The sequence below is a fragment of the Mastigoproctus giganteus genome, chromosome 2 (assembly GCF_048544385.1).
Source record: "Mastigoproctus giganteus isolate SK-2022 chromosome 2, ASM4854438v1, whole genome shotgun sequence".
Taxonomy (NCBI): Eukaryota; Metazoa; Arthropoda; class Arachnida; order Uropygi; family Thelyphonidae; genus Mastigoproctus; species Mastigoproctus giganteus.
The window spans coordinates 235,890,708-235,911,168 of record NC_143576.1 but is presented as its reverse complement, the minus strand read 5'-3'; the positions used below and the strand labels follow the sequence as shown (position 1 = coordinate 235,911,168).

General features: G+C 36.0%; 1 protein-coding gene across 1 annotated transcript in view; it reads left to right on the top strand.

Moving 5' to 3' along the window:
* Positions 1–20,461, top strand: part of LOC150090266 (protein NipSnap-like) — a 93,678-nt gene that overhangs the window by 21,285 nt on the left and 51,932 nt on the right. The window contains exons 2-4 of the mRNA XM_090389789.1: positions 4,030–4,175; positions 15,439–15,484; positions 15,657–15,745. Coding sequence (XP_090245915.1) covers positions 4,030–4,175; positions 15,439–15,484; positions 15,657–15,745 — 281 coding nt within the window. The remainder of the gene's footprint in view (positions 1–4,029; positions 4,176–15,438; positions 15,485–15,656; positions 15,746–20,461) is intronic.

Sequence of the window (20,461 nt, the reverse complement as noted above, 5' to 3'; positions counted from 1 at the left end):
GAGACTAGGCACTTATGAGATCTGATTGAGGTGTTTTAAGGCTTTGATGAGTAAGTTCAATGCTAATGGCATCCTTTTGCCTGCCCAGAGGAAGTTTGCCATCATCTCAAGCCTACACATCAGGGGTCATAAATTCAAATTGAAGGATAGTTGGCGCCTCCGTAGCCAGGTGGGCAGGAGCAGCAGTGCGTAGCGCATGCTTTCTTTATTAGACCGGGGTTCGAGCCCGTGACCACCAAATACGGAGGATGCAGAAAGGTCAGGAAATGACCACTGCATATCCCCGGAGCAATATGGCCTTAGTTGCTAATGCTCCTAAAAACCAAATAACAAACAACAAACAAACAGGATAGATGTGCAGAAATTTGCCTTCAGCCAGTGGGTAGTTGATTGTTAGAACAAACTACCATCTGTCATTGCAGAAGTTAGTAGTTTAAATATATTCAAGACACACTGTTAGATGGGGATGGGAAGGTTTTTTTTGCTGATGCTGTATAAGCTTGCTCTCTCGCATCATTTGCTACTACTAAATACTTCCTATTTGGCATTTATGCTTTTTAACATGTGAACTCATACACATAATCACTGCGTAAAGGTTCCTTTACCTGAAGTATCTTAATCTGTACATGGTGAATTACTGCTGATTAACTAGATTTAAAATATTGCTTTCTCTTGTTAGTTCTCAACATGTATTAAACAGTATGTTTTCTGAATTTTTTTCTGATGCATAAGATGCACTTCACTGTATTAGTTATGGAAATAGTGTTAAGATTAAGAAAGATTACAGTAACTTTGGGGGCATATATTACAACCCCTCTTTGTAGGCCTTCCTCAGTGATTGCAAATGAGGGTTATATTAAAAGTGAAATCTGCTTTTATAGATTGAAAACAATATAAAATTTATTGAGATGCAACGACAGTTATTCATATCTACAGCACAAAGGAACTGAGCAATAAAAATACATCTGTAACCAAAAATTATTTGTTTTTTATTCATTAGATTTCATTACTGTATTGTACAGCTATGCTTTTCAAAAGATGTTTTAGAATTTTGAATATGATCCTTGGCCACCATAATTCTTGAACAGTAAGTATACTGTATATTGAGTTGACTTTACATTAACAACACCTACCTAATACTCTTGTAACTACTTTAATATTCTATGGTGTCACAAGTCATAATCGAATGAACTACCTTTTGCTCATAATACAGCCTGTACATATGGCATGGAATCCACAAGGTGTTGCAGTGTCCTGTGGTAGTACCACCCATGCATTGCATATTGTCAGGGACATGGTATAGCATCGAATGTCTTTTTCCAGTAGGTCCCAAACATGGTCATTTGAGTTGAGATTGGGTGAGTTGGGCTGCCATGGGAGGATGGAGAATTTATTGTCATGTTCCTGAAACCAGTTAACAACTTACCATGGCACATTGTCTCTTGTTGATAGACACTGGAGTTATCTGAATATGCTGTAATTATGAAGGGTGTACTTTGGTGGTGATGATAGAAAGTTAGGTGTTCCCATAAATCCATTGATTAACAGTGATCAGAGGACCCAGAGTATGCCACAAAAAACTGGCCTGAAACCATAACACCACTGCCTCCAACTTCCCAAACACTAACAGGGCATCCGGGTGCCATGTCTTCATGTTGCTTTCTACAAATGTGGATGCTCCCATCAGCATGGTAGAGTTGGAAACAGGATTCATCAGGTGACAGATTTCCATATGTTGGTTGTACTGAGTGGTTAGCTGTCTACTGTGCTGTGTTATGAGATAAGACATGATGCTCACCACTGGCATCGGCTGTCCCATGTGTGTGACCTTTGGCTGGTTGTTCATCCACAGTTCACCCAGTCATAGTAGACTTGTGATACCTTGGTTAAGTGCACCTATTCTATGGTGTCATAGTAGACTTGTGACACCATAGAATAGGTGGACCATTTATCTTGACTATTGTCAAGATATTGGCACTTGCATGTTTTTCTCCCACAATCATTGGATGTTCAGACACTCAAAAACTGACCTCCACATGTGCAAACTACAATCTTATATCAGCAGTTCCCAACTTTGAGCCTTTCCCAGCATCACAGACCAGTCCATTTTTACACAAGGGGGTGTTGTTAATGGAAAGGCAACTATATATATATATATATATATATATATATAGTAGAAATATTAAACTGTTAAGAAGTTAATAAGCAGAAAAAGGAAAATAACAAAAGTTATCATATGTCTAATGCTGCAAAATGTGCCGCACAGCAGTAAAGGAAGCAAAAGGATATAAATAATGTGTGGTTTGTAATGTAAATAAAGTGTCTGTGAAAATGGAAATGAAAAATTTACAAAGTGCCTGAACTAAGAGAAATTTAAGGGATAGTAGAAATTGGAAGTGAAGTAGTGGTGAAAAAGTGAAAGAATTTGAAAAACTTAGTACAAAAATGAACCGGGACTGAGGAAGCAAACAATATACAAAAATAATTTTGTACAAATAAATAAAAATCAATAAAAAATAAATAACACAGTATTCAGATATGGGAGGGCAATTTTAGCCTCTACTAATGCTAAAGGTCGAATCAAGGGATGGCAAATATGCAAAATCTGAATACAGTAAATGAAAAGATGATACAAAGCCAGGCATTTCATTAGGGGACTACTCCTGACCATGAATCAGGCAATTCATTTCCAAACTTGTCTATAGTATTAGAAAAAGGGTGGGGGGCAAATAGGTGGGAGCCTTTATCATAATAGTAACAGACAAGGTAGTCCCTATACAGTGTAAAAATTAAGTTAATAATGTAACTTTTAAATTTAATACAAATTTACAAAAGTGTAATGTGAAATATAATACAAATGTTTGTATTGTTTGGAGGGAGAAAAAATAATTAAATTAACGTGGTTAAAAAATGTAAAAATTCAAATATACAGCAGAGAAATTTGATCCAAAAGTGTGGACAAGCAAATGGTATAGGGAATGATAAAATTCTTGGGGTGGAGAAGGAGAGTAAAAGATGGTCAAAAGAAGGCAAAAATAGTGATAGAATGTAGGATGGTCGGTGAGAAGGAGAGTAAAAGATGGTCAAAAGAAGGCAAAAATAGTGATAGAATGTAGGATGGTCGGTGTGTTCATATCACCCTCGTATTACCCTAATAGTTTTACAAACGGGGGAAAAAAATATAAAAAGACAGTATAAAGATAAAGTGTAGAAAAAGCCATTAAAAATACTGAACTTACTGGGTGTGTAAGGCTCAACCTTAAAGAAAGGGTTCTGGTATAAGCAAGCATTAGTAAAACTGGGTGTTAATACCATAGGCTTGTAGAGAAGAAGCGAAATCAAAACTAAAAGTGGGTGTTACCTGGAGTCATTAAGTCAAATGGAGGAGAGACATACACAGCCAAGATGCAAAAGGGGAAACAATGACAAGTCACAGAGTTATATAGATTTAGAGATACAGATAGTGATGACCTCTATCGTTGAAAAAAATGATACTAACAGACAAGGTAGAGACTACCTTGTCTGTTAGTATTATGATAAAGGCCACATATTTGCTCCCACCCTTTTTCTAATACTATAGACAAGTTTGGAAATGCAGTGCCTGATACATGGTCAGGAGTAGTCCCCTGATGAAATTCCTGGCTTTGTATCATCTTTTCTTTTCATCTTTTCATTTTCAAATCTGTATTCAGATTTTGCATATTTGCCATCCCTTGATTCGACCTCTTGCTAAAATTGTCCTCCCATATCTGAATACTGTGTTATTTATTTGTATAAAATTATTTCTGTCAGAAGTTCATTTTTTGTACTAGGTTTTTGAAATTCTTTCACTTTTTCACCACTACTTCACTTCCAATTTCTGCTATCCCTTAAACTTCTTAGTTCAGGCACTTCGTATTTTTCATTTCCATTTTCACAGACACTTTATTTACGCTACAAACCACACATTATTTATATATATACTGTATATATTTTATTTTTAAGTGAAATTTAATTGATATTCTGTATTTCATTTTGCCCTCTCTATAGGACATTCAGCACAGGTAATATCGGGAACCAAGGCAGTGGAGGGGAAGGATGGCTTAGTAAACTCCTTCACGTACGAAAAATTGAACCAGGTCATGATTCCCACTCCAAATTACTTTCAGATTCAGAAGCGGTTTATGAAATGCAAAGTAAGTGTAACAATATCATGATAAGTTGCTTTGCAAAAATATTCACTTTCCCTTCTAAACCTATTGTGAGTGGTGATCAAAAAGCTCTGAGAATGAAGAATAAAAGACATAAATATACAAAATTCTTTCTTTTTGGTTTTCTATGTAATCACCCCAAAGTTCAGTACGCTTCTTGTATTTAATCTACAATGATTCCAATCCTTCAAAAAAAAATAATTTTTTTTAGGTGGCCATCAAACTGGGTTTCCCCAGCTGCTTTTAGCTCTTTATCATTTTTAAAATGAGTTCCACAATATGGTCTCCGCATATGAGGAGAACTGAGGTTTCTAAACAAATAATACTCCCAAATCTGTACTCTCATAATCCAGAATTTTTGTGGTTTACTCCAATCTTGATAGTCAAACTTCCTTATAAAAAATTCAATAAATCCAGCGAGAAAATTTGTTATACGGAGAATATCTTCTTTTATTGGAAATTGTCACCTAATTAGAAAACGAAAATGAATGTACATTTATTTAATATATTTTATTTAAAAAACAAACTTATTTTAATTATGTGCTTACACAATTTTCATGGGTAGTATTACTAATTAAATCAGACAATTAAAAAATGTCTGATTCTCAAAGAAAACATCACATTTTTCAGAGCATTAAAAACACTATCAGGAATATTTCACAGAATTGTAGATCCAGATGAACCGTTTTAAAAGCTTGAATCATTTCTTTGCAGGTTGGCTTTTCTGTGGGTTGTTCTGATGCATCTTCAGCATCATTGTTGATTTCTTTGTGAACATGGTCACACCTAACACTGTTTAGTAGTATTCCATCTTCATTTGAATATTCTGTTGTAGTCAGATCTTGATCTAAATTAACATAATCATCCAGTGTTATGATTTTCAACGTTTCCAGATGATTCTAATGTCCAAAAGTTTTTCACTTGTGAAAGCGGTAGTTCATCTTGTTTGTCCCGTTGTTGTTTGTCCAAACTTTTGCCAGTTCAGAGATGCAATCTCTAAGGTTTATTGTAATTCAAGGCAGAACCAGACAAACATTTGGAGTGAATGGATGGGTGAAATGGGGAGGGGCTTTTTTTTTTTTTTTTGGCTGATGTTGTTATAAGCTTGCTTTCTTACATAATATGCTTCTGCTAATGCTAACTTCCAGATTTCTATTTTCTTGTAATGCATTGATAATCTTCATTAATATTCTCTTTCAGTAATGAAATTTAAAGTTTTTAATAATGCCTTGGTTCATTGGCTAGAGTGTTGCTGTTATGTTTGGTAGTGAAAATGGCAACTTCACACTTTTATTAAGTTTGGCAGGATGTGCTGGACAGTTACTAACGATTTTACTTTTTTCTTTAGTTGTACGCTTGTCTTGTTTTCATATCTATTCTTCAGAAATATCACTTGTCATCTATGCTCTTTTTTTTATTAAAGGTGTGGTCAACTTCTATTGATTTTATGCCTCTAAAACATCTTGGGTTTTTGATTTTCTTATGACTAAAGTTTTAATTTTTCACTTCCTGTCATATTGGCTCCAATCAGCACAGTGAATCTTTCTTTTCCACAATTCTGTGGTGCTTCTTAAATTTATCTAACTACCCAGTGCTAGCATTAAATTCTGTATGTTCAAGAGACTATACAAATTTCAAAGCTTGTTGTTTAATTAAAACTACAATATTGGACCTGATATTGGCATATTCTTTTCGCTTATCATTTGCACCCATTTTATAACAGCTTTATCAACATTTTTGTATACACGCAACTTAATTCACTTCTTGTCAGGTCCCCTTTCTTCAGTTGCATTTAAAATTTATTCTTGATTTTTTTAAAATCATAGATAAACTGCTTGCGGGTATGTTATATTTATTGGCAGTATCTTTTTTCTTATAACTCTGGCCAGTTTCATGAAGAATCTTGACTTTATCATTTATATTTAAACTCTTTCTTTTTGATATTGTTTCTATGATGGTAAAAATTACTCTGCTGTGACAAACTGTAGTTCATCTCCAATACGTTCACCATGTAGCAACACTGCAAATTTCACTGCACTGGTTACACGGTGAATTGATAGTACCGCCTACTTAGTGATCTCCGCTTTTCAATTAGCAGATATCACGTAATCTTTCCTATCAATCACTTTGAAGAAATATGTGACTTTGTGAAATCCTTTTATTCTGTTTTTATAAAAGAAATAATACAGTAATTGAATGATTTCTATTGGTCTGATGAAAAATCGTTCTAAAAGACTAAAAGAGCGAAATATAAAATTTCATGAAAATCCATCTGCTGGGAGTCAAGTTAGATGAGAGTGGATAGATACATGTAATGATTGACAGGAAGGTCACATGATATGGTTTATGTGAGAAGTGAATGTCACTCAGTAGGCAGTACTAAAAACCGACTACTGAAACATTCTGTGTATTGCTACTGCAGAGTGCTAAAGACTTACTGGAGCGAATTTCCTTTTCACCTTATTGTACTTCGGCAACATCAATTTACAGATCTGCCCTATTTATTGCAAAGTTTATGACCACACTTAAGAAAACTCATTTGGTTTTTTTCTCCCCTGTAACAAACCTTTGAAATGAAACAGAGACCTCATATGGGTGTCAATGGCCACAAGTGGTCACTAAAAGGATGGGTGATTCCAGATGCCAAAGGCAATCCTGGAGAGAAGGAGGCCATATTATATTTGAGTTTCTGTTCAGCAGTAAATAGTTTAAAATCTTTAAAAATGCTTTTGCTAATTTTTTTAAAAAATTCATTATAGAGAGACTAACACTTGGCTATATGGGGTTAATTTTATATGTAATTTTGTTTCAGGGTGCAATGTTTTGTGAAAAATTTCATAATATAGAGAAATTCATTAAATAGAAGTTAAAAATAGAGAAGTTTCACTGTATTTTAAAAGTATCCTTAAATTGTGTCAGAGTTTATTTTAACCTTCTTTGTTATTTAATAATTATCATCAACACTTTTTTTTTTACAAGATTTAAAAAAAATTTAAAGCACAATAACCATACATTCAATTTGAAGAAAGGTGAATGTTCAATTGATTTTTTTATTATTATTTTTTATAATATATATAGATATTGTGTGCACTTTAAGTGATTTTACACGTGTCCAGGCAATAGTCAAATTCTTCCCACATGTTATTCAGTTGACTGTCCAAAAATTGCACAATCGCTGTGAACTGTCCCTTCAGCTCCTACAATGTAATCAGTAGGGAGTGGACGTATATTGTTATCTTTAATAAAACCCCATATACTGTATATGTCTTTATCTCTGTGGTGACTTTAATGAATCCTCTACATGTAACTATTGTCAGGGAAACGGGTAACAATTTTTGCAGTAAAGATGGTGGATTAGAACCAGGTTGCGTTTGCTGGAAGCAGCAATTGATGATGTTATCAACAGATTGTCAGATTTTAAGACAGGTAAAGACAGCATTATTATTCATGCTGGAAGAAATGATATTAAATGAACATGACCTGATGATTTGTTGGATAAATAAAGGACCATGATGAAAAAATGCTGCAAGTTGCGGAGCATTTTTTCAGCACAGGTCAAAATGTGTATGTCTGCAATTCTGTCCAGACACAACAGGAGGAATTTATATGCTGAAAGTTTTTTGGATTAACTCAAGACTTGAGGGACTCTGCGAAACTTTTGTAAGGAAATTTTTATCAGCATGGTCAGCACTTGTAGGTAAAATGAATCTATTGATAGTGACAGTATTCGTTTGAACAAAAGTGGTACAAGGGTTTTTGCTAGTATCATTAACGATACCTTAAATGTTCAGAGAGAAACAGCTAGTTAGGGAGGAGAAAGGTAATGTAGACACATGTTTATATCTGACAATATGTGTCAAAGGAATACCGGCACATGTCTCAAGAATTCTTATTTGTTGCTGCAACAGCCAATGTTGGCAAGCTGTTCTGAAGGTGGCAATGTTTCAAATGAGTGGGAAGATGGTTTGAGACAGTATTTAAATTCTATATGGTGGGACCAACTGATGATGTTACCAACAGCAAATTCAAAATGGGAAGCATTCAAATAATTAATCTTTGAAGCTACTAGGCTTTACATACCAACTAAGAAATATTGTTCAAGGTTTAGGCCTAAAGAATGTCAGATGAACTAATGAGACATATGGCAGAGAAGAAAAATGCATGGGATACATATAAATTAATGGGTGACATGGAGGCTTATGATAGATATAAGTTGGTCTGTAACCAAGTCACAAAGGAGATTAGGCAGGCAAAGGCAGATTATGAGAAATCTTTGGCAAAGGATGCAAAGAAAAACAGCAAAGAGTTCTTTACCTATGTAAACCCTAGAAGGAAAGGGATGAATCAGATTGGCCCACTGGATATTGATGGTTGAACTGTAGATGATCCTGCTCAGGTGGCTAACAAACTAAATGAGTATTTTGCATCTACATTCACACATGAGGAGTTGTTTTTTTTTTTTGGGTAGTTGTTGGCGCATCGGCTTCTGTGGCCATAATGCACCTTCCAAGGTTTTTGCAGTACTTTGATCCAAGCCCGAGGCGGGATTCGAACCCGCGACCTTTGGGTTGCCAAGCAGGCACTTTACCCACCCGGCTAGCCTAGTCGGCCATGAGGAGTTATTCAGGTAGGGTAATGCCAGAGGTGAATTAAACTCTGGCAGTGAGCTAGATGATTTTGTAATAACTGAGAGGAAAGTGGAGGAGAAATTGTTGAAGATAAACATAAAAAAAAAAAGGCACCCTGGGTGGATGGGATCTATTCAGTTATATTAAAGGAGGCAGCAAAGGAAGTAAGCAAACCTTTATCCATAATTATGAGAGCTTCTTTGGACTAAGGGGAGTTACCCATGGACTGGAGATGTGCAAATGTGACCCCAATTCACAAAGGAGGATCAAAGAGTGACACAAGTAATTATAGACCTGTTAGTTTAACTTCTGTTCCAGGAAAATTAATGGAGGCACTGGTAAAAGAAGCACTGCAGGATCATCTAGACAAGACTTCAGTTATAGCTCGGACACAGCATGGTTTTGCCTGAAGTCTTGGGAAAGTCTTGCCTGACCAATTTGATTGGATACTATGATGTGGTCACAAAAGAACTGGATGCAGGGAATAACTTTGATATCATATATTTGGATCTTACAGGGAATAACTTTGATATCATATATTTGGATCTTATGAAAAGTGGCCAAGTACAAAGAGAGCTTTTGCTGAGTTAGACGGTACGCCAGCCATCATAGAATCTGTGCGAGTTAGTTAAAAGCAAAGGTATAATGAGTGGAAGTAAGAAAGGCTTTTGATACTGTTGCACATGGAAGACTGCTGAACAAATTGGAGCAGTGTGGCATTAGAAGCAACTTGCTGCTATGGATAAAGGGATGGTTGAGTGGGAGAACACAGTGGTAATCAATGGACACTGCTCATCGTGGACTAATGTTATTAGTGGAGTCCCTCAGGGTTCAGTGTTGGGCCCATTGTTGTTTTCTGTATTTATAAATGATATTGATAATGGTAATTCAAGCTTAATGTCCAAGTTTGCAGACGATATGAAGGTTGGCAGGGTTGTTAAGGACACTAATGACAGTACGCTCCTGAAACAGGATCTAGAAAAGTTGAGCAGATGGGCTGACAGGTGACAAATGAAGTTTAACCTTGACAAATGTAAAGTACTACATATGGGAAGCAGTAATCTCAGAGTTAAGTATCAACTCTGTGATACTGCACTGACAGTGGTAGAGAACAAAAAGGACCTGGGGTAATTGTGCAGGCAGATATGAAGTTTTCTGACAGTGCAGACGGTCTGCAAGAGTAGCCCATTGCGTCTTGTCAATGATATACAGGAATTTTTCTAGCAGGGATAAGGAGGTGATTATCCCCTTGTATAAGGCAATGGTCAGGCCACACCTTGAGTACTGTATACAGGTCTGGAGGCCTCATTTTAAGAAAGATGTAGAGCTGTTGGAACAAGTACAGAGAAGGGCAACAAGATTAGTGAATGGAATAAAGGGTTGCTCTTATGAAGAAAGGCTTAAGTTTTGCAAATTACAATGTCTGGAGACTAGGCACCTGAAGGTGAACTGATTGAGGTATATAAAGCCTTGAATGGTTTGAGCATGCTCAATGCTGATGGGATTATTCCTCTTGCTTAGAATAATCACCTGAGAGGGCATAAATTCAAATTGAGGAAAGACAGATGTAGGATAGATGTGCGGAAGTTTGCCTTTAGCCAGCGGGTAGTTGGTTGGTGGAACAGATTTCCATCTTTTGTTGTGGAAGTTGATAGCCTAAATAAATTTAAGGCTGAGCTGGACAGGTATTTGGAATGAACAGAGGAGTGAAATGGTTTTTTTTTTTTTTTTGGCTGATGCTGCATAAGCTTGCTTTCTTGCATCATGTGCCTCTACTAATGCTAATGTTAAAGCTAGGGAAACAGGCTTAAAAAACTTCAAAAAAGCAGTGTGTTATGGTGGTAAACTAAGGAATACTTCTTAACTGTGTCTACAGTAACGCCATTAGTGTTGTCAATAAAATGGGTGAATTCAAACTCCTGGTTAGGCCACCTAATGCTGACATAATAGGGATAACGAAAATATGGTGGCACCCGGAAATCGGAGATAATGACTTTTGCTATGGTATGTAAAATGTTATGAAAAGTGGCCAAGTACAAAGAGAGCTTTTGCTGAGTTAGACGGTACGCCAGCCATCATAGAATCTGTGCGAGTTAGTTAAAAGCAAAGGTATAATGAGTGGAAGTAATTTACAGACCAGAAGAGTGTGAAGTATATGGCGAGAGTATCTACATGCAGATGGAATGGGTGAGCAAGTGTGAATGTTTTATTATGGGTGATTTCAATTTACCACTAATTGATTGGAATAAGTGGGAGGGGGAACTCACCATGGAAAACAAAATTTTTAAATAAACTATATGATTATTATTTGTACCAGCATGTCAGAGAAAATACTAGGGGTAAGAATATTCTAAACCTCATCATTATTCACGAATCAAATGACATCACAGTGATTACAGTACAGGAACCATTGGCAGGTAGTGATTACACAGTTGTTAGTTGGAAGATGAAGAAAGATATTGCAGTAGTTAAAGGTTAAAGCACAGGTTTTAATTTCAGAAAAGAGGATTATGACAATTTAAGATGCTACATCTATGAAGTAGGTGGGTTGCAGAGGGAGGGTGAATATATTGGAATTATGGAATACCTTTAAAGCAATAATAACAGGAGCTGTGAATATACAGTAAGACCCCCCCCCCACCCCGTGGATCCACAGAGGATATGTTCCAAGACCTACCGTGGATGGCTGAGACCACGAATATAAGCGAACACCTGCTGACCCTTAAATAACATGATTTTCTTGTACATACATACGTATAATAAAGTTTAATTGATAAATTAAACACACAGTAAGACATTACCAATGTTAAATACGGTAATAATAAAGTACAGCAGAATCTCAATTTACCAGGATTGGATTAACCGGGACACTTCAAGGCTCCAAATTAAAAAAAAAACATAAAAAAACACAGAAATCATAAAATTAAAGTAATAGCTATAAGGTATAAACATTTATTTTGCAAGTTGTAAATAAGCGACAAGAACCAGCGTTATAAGTCGTCATTGGGAGATTAGTGTATCTATTATCTTGCAACCCCCACTGTCTTCAAACCTACTGCTCAAAACAAAAAAAACACAAATGTTTAGTTTGTTTTAGTGCGTTGCGTCGATTGTTGTGTTCTGTTGCACTGCAAAAGGACAAATTTTGTTTCATCATTTATGTCAGGGATGTCGGAATTTTTTTTTTTTTTATAATAACTATTTATTTATTTTTGTTTAGAAATTGCGAAAATTATGGGCAAATGCAAGAGTTGTGCTTTCAAATTAAACAAAAACTTGAAATTATTCAAAGGTTTGAAAACGGGGCATCCATTAAATCTCTCAAGAACCATTATAATGTTGGTGACCAAACTATATCGCGACTACAAAAAATGAAGGGAAGCCATCCGATTTAAAACCGACATCGTAAAAAATAAATTGAAGCATCGTATCAGACACGCAAGTAGTATGTGTTAAGTTTTTTTTCCATGGTTAACCATGGGTAACTGAATCAGCAGATACCGAATAAGCAGATACGGGGGCACAACTGTATATACCATTAAGAAAATATAGCGTGAGGAGAATGCCAAGATAGGCGAATATGAAGCTGGCCAATCTAATAGAGCAGAAAAGGATGGCATGGGAAAGTTACTGAAGCCTACATCAGCTACGAATTGATCTGTAATACTTTAACAGAAAAGATTAGGACAGTCAAGCTGATTATAAAAAAGCACTGGCTAAGAGAGCAAAGAATGGGAATAAGGAGTTTTTCGTGTATGTGAATACAAAGAAGTAAACAAATCAGATCAGACCCTTTTGTTCTGGGTGTGGGAAAGCCTTAGATAAACCAGCTGATGAATCGATGAAGAGAGGTTGTGTGAGTGAAGCTGGAAAGCATAAAATGAGAAAAAATTTCAGAAGATTATTTATTAAGAAAATTTTCAAGCTTAAAGGCAAGTAAGACTCTTGCAGGTGATGGATATACCCAGTAATTTTAAAGGAGGTGGCTAGAGAGTGCATTGAAAACCATTGAGGTTAATTGTGAGGGCACCATCGGACTCAGAAGAGATTCCTTTGTATTGAAGAAGTGTTGGTGTATTATCGCTAGTATATAAAGGTGGTTCTAAGGGTGAAGTCAGTAACTACCGACTGGTTAGTCTGACTTCAGTGATAGGGAAAATCATGGTGGCAATGATCAGGAGTGCAGCACAGGATCATTTAGATAGAAATGGAATTCTGAAGGAAACACAGCATGGTTTTGTAAAAAGAAATCATGTTTAACCAATGTGGTAAGCTATTTTGACACAGTTACTCATGAGCTAGATGTAGGGAACAATTTCAACATAGTTTATTTGGATTTTAGCTAGGCATTTGACTCAGTCCCCTGTGAGAAGTTATTGTGTAAGCTGGAACATGTTGGGATTACTGGCAAGATTCTAAGATAGATTGCAGGATGACTGCAGGGCAGAAGGTTGTGGTGTTTAATGGATATTCTTCAGATTGCTATATTGGAAGAAGTGGGTTCCTCTGAAGATTGGTCCTTTGATCACTGTTATTTCTGATTTTCATAAACAACATCAATGAAGGGTTAGGGAGTGAGGTGTTAACATTTGCAGATGATGTAAAGATTGGGAGAGTCGTTAATGATCAGTACGAAGCAGTACTTCTTTAGGATTACTTAGACATGCTTCAGGAATGGTCAGAAAACTGGAAGCTATGTTTTAATGCAGCAGAATACACGGTCTTACACTTTAGCATTAGTAGAGGCATACAACGCAAGAAAGCAAGCTTATGCAGCATCAGCCAAAAAAAAAAACCGCTCCCATTTCACCCCTCCATTTGTTTCAAATACCTGTCCAGCTCAGCCTTAAATTTATTTAGGCTATCAACTTCCACAACAAAAAATCAAGTCTGTTCTGCCAATCAACTATCTGCTGGCTAAAGCCAAACGCCTACACATCTATCCTACATCTGTCTTTCCTCAATTTGAATTTATGCCCTCTCAGGTGATTATTCTGAGCAAGAGGAAGAATCCCATCAGCATTGAGCACGCTGAAACCATTCAAGGCTTTATACACCTCAATCAGATCACCTCGCAGGGTGCCTAGCTTCCATTTCACTGTAATCAGCAAAACTTAAGCCTTTCTTCGTAAGAGCAACCCTTTGTTCCATTCACTAATTTTGCTGCCCTTCTCTGTACTCGTTCCAACAGCTCTACATTGTTCTTAAAATGAGGCCTCCAGACCTGTATACAGTACTCAAGGTGTGGCCTGATCATTGCCTTATACAAGGGGATAATCACCTCCTTATCCCTGCTAGAAAAATTCCTGTATATCATTGACAAGACGCAATGAGCTACTCTTGCAGACCATCTGCACTGCTCAGAAAACTTCATATCTGCCTGCACAATTACCCCCAGGTCCTTTTCATTCTCTGCCACTGTCAGTGTAGTACAACAGAGTTGATACATTACTCTGGGGTTACTGCTTCCCATATGTAGTACTTTAGGTATTTACTTGAGGTATAGCAATCCTAAAATAACTTATACCCTTGGTGTGGGTTGGATTGAAAACAGTAGAGGAAGAAAGTGATCTGGGAAGTATGATATGGGCAGATATGAAGTTCTCTGAGCAGTGTAAACAGGCTGCATGGTGTTCTGTCAACAATTTATTGAACAGTAGCCTCTAAAGGTAGGGAGGTCATAATCCCACTGTATAAGGCAATTGTAAGACCACACCTTGAATAATGTGTTCAGGTTTGGAGACCTCATTAAAAAAAAAACACAATGAGCCTCCTGAAAGGCTCCAAAGATGGGCAGCTTGCATAGTGGGATCAGTAAAATGACAACCATATGAGAAGTGACATTGATTATGTGGGCTATAGATCTTGGCAACCATGCACTTTGGAGGGGACCTGATTGAAGTTTATAAAGCTCTGAAAGGGGTTAGTAAAATGAATGAAGGTGAAATTTTCACTGTTATAAAGGTTTCCAGAACAGATCCACAAATTCAAATTATATGGAAATAGATTTAGAGTAAATTATAGAAAGTTTTGTTTTAGCCAGTGAATTGTTAATTACTGGAACTCAAAGAAATTCAAGGGTCTATGTGAGGAGGGAAGCACATAATTTATCTGTTTTCTTATCTACTTTTACTTTTTTACTGGAAGCCACAAGCTATTGCATGCAATAGCTTGTGGCTTCTGGTAAAAAAAAAGGCCATTTCAGTATTATAGAAATTTGTGTTGCATCAATATAACCTCAAAAAAAAAAAGACCCTTTATTTGAGTTTTTAGAATTGTTTGTATTATGTTTCTGAAATTAAATATATCATTATTATGCTGTAAGTTTTATATGTTGTATGTTGACTGTATCATGAAAACCCCCATAAATTTTCAGGACTTTTTGATTATGTATGTAGTAATTATGTAGCAGTCTCCATTGAAGTGGATAATTTACTTAAATTATGTAGTAATGCCCATAAAACATAGTATTATAACAAAATTGGAATTTAAAATTTAGTCTTCACCTTATAAACCAGTATTCAGTATTTAGCAAAATTGCTGTAAGATGACGTGTTAAAATCATATCAAGTTCAGAAATTAAATAAATGCATTTATTATATTCATATTAACATTTTCAGTTCATGATGTCAAACCTGACTGTGTAGATGGCTATCTTAAAAATTAGTAAGTAAGGTTTTTTATTTTTTTAGCAGATAAATGACTTTTTATCCTTTTGTTAACATATCTTCACTTGATGATTAGTTAATTGCTTCTGTTATTTTTGTTTTCATTCTGTAATAATTTAGTTACATATTTATGTGTTTAATTAATATTTTGATTTATCCCAAACTTATAGTGAAAAATGGATAAAGGCACTTGATAAAAGTGAGGGAACAGAATTAGTAGGTAGTTGGAGAGTTGAAATTGGGGATCAGGATGAATTCAGTAAGTATGGTTGCATTCATTTGTTATAATAAATTGTAAATCAGAGCAAATAACATAATTGGTACTTTAGAAATAGGGCATGTTTTTGTTTCTTGAATAGGTATGATATCAATAAGGTATTGAAAATTTTGAAAGGAATTTTAATGGAATAGTGTAATTAATGGAAGAACATTCGATCCAATGATTCTCCCCCCTCCACATTCATTTGTGGCCAAAACTTGGATGCCTGTTAAAATTAAAATATAAAACAAAAGAGCAAATTGAGTAAATATTTGTTACACCAATAATATAATTAATTTTCTATTTAAATAAAGAAATGATATAATTGATTTTTTTTTTTTTTTCCCTCCTTCCATGAATATCTAAAAAAAAGGATTTTATATGAATTTTTTATATTGATTTTTTTTTATATTGAATATTTTTGCAAAGGACCATATATTGCACTTTTGGGCATTCAGAGTGAACAGCTATGCAGTAGTTAATCTTTATAATATTGCACTTTGGGACATTTGTGGTTGGTGGCTGCATTACAGGTTTTACATTATGAACAACTGCAAAAAGTTAAGCTTTACAATTAGTACTACTCAGCATAAACTAGATATCTGGTCATTAGTAAACACTGAGTGTTCATAAGTGTTTATAATAATAATTATTATTATGATATTCATAATAATAAAGAACTTTAGTAAATTGCCTGGAACTGGTTAGGCATGAGGGTGCACAAGCACACTCACTTTGAGTGACCTTGATTCAAGCCTGTGTCGCTGTCTGCTAAATATGGTGCTGTTTCTTGTGTTCTATCTTGTGAACTCTTCTGACCATGTGGTAATCTCAGAATATAAACAGAAAATTTATCTATTTATTTATTAATAAGTAGTGTATAGATATCAAGCAAGCAAAAGAATACTTTATGAAAACTACAGGGTAAAAAAAAATTCTGTTTATAATGTTGAATTCGTGGCAAATGGGCTCAGAAGAGTTAAGATAGAGAATACAAAAAATAGTACCATATTTAGCAGTTATGAACTTGAACCACAGTCAACTGAAATGTGTATACTACTGTCCACCTATGTTTACTGTTTGTGTAAGGCATTCAACATGTATGAAGAAAAACGTTGGCTTCTTACGATCAGTGCAAGAATTGTGGTAAATAAGAAGCTTGAAGATAAGTTTGCATATATTTTTTGTTTTAGCCAGCCAATAAATTTTATTTCTAGTAGCAATATAACTAATTTAAAACTCTATGAACATAACAGTATAGCATAATTCATAAAATGTTAAGTTTCTAGTGTAATACATGTATTATTGTATTTAGGTATATATCAGTTTAGTGTACTATTTTCAAATTAAATTGAATTTAAACAGAAAGCATGCCTCAGACTAGAGCAACAAAGCAGCAAGCTCAAAGTAGCAGGAGTTCTGTGGCTCAGGGGAGAATTGAAGGGGGCTGTTCTCCTATGAATCATGACTTTCCAAAATGTGCTGCTAAGTATTAATAGTGGCAAATGATGCAAGAAAGCAAGCTTATACAGTGTCAGCCAAAAAAAAAAAAAAAAATCCCATTTTACTTATCCATGCCTTCCAATAGTTTGTCTAATTCTTCCTTAATTGAATTTATTCAAACTATCCACTTTCACAACGATGGATGGCAGCTTGTTACAGCAATCACCTACTCCTTGGCTGAAGGCAAACTTCTACACATTTATTCAGCAACCATTCTTCCTCAGTTTGAATTTATGCCCTCTCATGTGCATAGTCTGCAGCCATTATTAATCCACTGCAGGATGGAGGCCTCCATAGCCAAGTGGTCAGGAGCGGGAGTGCAGTAGTACATGCTCTTTGAGTAGACTGTAGTTCAAGCCCCTGACTACTAAATACAGCTAGGCCTCGCATAACGTGAGTTCGATTAACACGATATTCAGTTAACACTATTTGAAAAATGATACCACTTTTCACTTTACACGATGCAAATTTCCAGTTAACGTGATCTTTTTTTTTTTTTTTTTATGCGATAGTTGAAAAAGATTTGAATCGCGCGTTAAGCTTACCGCAAGTCGTACGGTCAATAAACAAACGTTTGCCTGCTCCCCGCCTCGGTGTGTTCCATCAACCATCGGAAGAAGACGTGTTTGTCTCCTGCTAATAAAGTCAATGCAGACTTGAATTTAAAAATTCAAATTTTTAAATGAGCCAGATGAAAATGTTACCGCGAAGGAGATAATAGAAAAAGAATTAGATGAAATCTTTCGTATCGCATAGAACCTCAAACAAAAGGTTTGATGTTCTCTGCGATATTTATTTCGCCAGGGCCCAGAGAAGATTGTTGTCGGTTATCGGAAATTGATTGACGAAAAGAGAAAGTCAACACTGTTCAAATATTTCTGCAACAGGAATTTCTTCATTGTGTATTTTTTGTCAGAGGTTCCCAAAGTTTCTAGGTTCACGGCGCCTTTAATGTCTCAGTAATTTTTTCAAGGTGCACCCAGACCAAAAGAAATACCTAACAGTTTCGTTTAGTAGTTAGGTCCAAACAACTTAATAAGAAATGCTGAAACTGTGAACTACCTCGAGCTAGTAGTTCGCGCTGTGTCCGACAGATGTCGAGTATCGCTGTGTTTCCCTCGAAAATTTAAAATATTCCACGGCGCACAGTTTAAGAACCGCTGTTTTATGCAATAAACATTTAATTCCCTAATTATTTTCATTATCTTTTACATTATATACAGTTAAAAAGTTATTTAAAAGGTATTTTTAAAATTCTTTATGGACATTCCCAGAAGGTCAAGGACCAATTATAATTTTTCCTATTGGTTATGATATTCGATTAACACGTTTGCGCTCGCGGAACAAATTAATCACGTTAATCGAGGCCCGCCTGTACGGTTGATCTGCCAACCAGCATGGCAGATTGTGGTCCATTTCCCTCAGCATAAACTGTTGAGGAGGTTTCCATCCTGCAGTGGATTGATAATGGCTGCAGTTTGCACATAGTCTGAGCAAGAGAAGAATCCCATCAGCATTGAGTTTGATCAAGCCATTCAAAGCCTTAAACACCACAATCAGATCACAATGCAGATGCCTAGTCTCCAGATGCTAAAATTTGCAGAACTGAAGCCTTTCTTTTTAGATCTAAAACGTGAACATTTAGATCTAAGCCATGAACAGTATTTCTTAGGTGGTATGAAAAGCCTATTCTTTGATTATTTCCCTGAATGCTTCCCATTTAGAATTTGTTGTTCGTTCCACTGTATAGAATTTAAAAACTGTCTCACACCACAGTAGTCTCCTTTATGAAAGCATAACCCTTCCTTTTACCTTTGATGGTTGTTACATCTTTAAGTAAATCACACATTAATACACTGTGATTACTTCCAACTACTAGTAGCAGTGATACAGCCAGTGGGGATGTTTTTGTTTTTGGTGCAAAGATTATGAAGACATAGGGTGCAAACTCGGCATTTATGAGAGGTTGAAGAACGTGGTGGGTGCCCTTGAAGTAATGAAAATGTAGGCTGATCATGCTCTCAGCTACCCAACTCAATGCCAGAGTTGTGCAAGAGGTAGCATAGTGTCAATCCCCAAGGCAGAATCTGCTGATCCCACAGGAGGTAGTTATTGTTGGTAACTATATTGTCAGAAAAATGGGAAATATATTGTGCAAAGAGGATAGGTGGAAAAGAACTAGAGTATGTTTGCACAGTGCAAAAGAAGAGAAAGATGATGACACAGACCAGTATCTTTTAAGGACATGAAAGGTGATATTGTTGTACATGTTGGCACTAATAATGTTAAGAATAGTTGATCCGAGGATTTACTTAACAAGTACAGGGCATTGTTTGGAAAAGTCATACACTATCATGCATTTGATAGTGTCAGCACTCTTGCCCAGTCGTGATAGGAGGGAGTACATGTTGAGAGCCATTTCATTCAATTCAATTTGACCCTGAAGATACTGTGCAAGGCTCATGGGGTGGAATTTTTCATAGTGAGGTCTGTGTTTGTTAACAGGAGAGACTGTATTTACAGGGATGGGATACACTTTAAATAGAAGGGGTACAAGAATATTTGCTGATACTGTTGAGGCAGTGTTAGGTGGGTTGGAAAACTGCTAGCCTGGGGGATGTGCACACTAATAGATTAACAAGAGCTTCAGGCAGAAGTGAAAGTTATTCTTGCACTGCTTCTACTGGAATGTCTGGAAAGCAAGGTGTTGGGAATTTCAAGCCCTGCTATGGGTCATCTTGGAACATGTAAATACATGGACTGTATTAGGGTAACTAAGAGTAAGAACAGATACATGTATACCTACAAGTAAAATGCAAGTACATGTATATCTGCATGTACACTAATTCTAGAAGCATAGTAAATAAATTTGATGAATTTGAAGTACTGCTCAAGTCATCAAATGCAGACATTGTAGGGATGTAGGAGATATGGTGTCACTGCAGGACGGGGAATGCCAGAGGTGAAGTAAACTCTGGCAGTGAGCTAGATGATTTTGTAATAATTGAGAAGAAAGTGGAGGAGAAATTGTTGAGGATAAACATAAAAAAGGCAACCAGGGTGGATGGGAATCTATCCAGTGATTATTAAAGGAGGCAGCAAAGGAAGAAAGCAAACACTTAGCCATAATTATGAGAGCTTCTTTGGACTCAGGGGAGTCATGTATGCTTGCATGTATACCAATGCTAGAAGTATAGTAAATAAATTTGACGA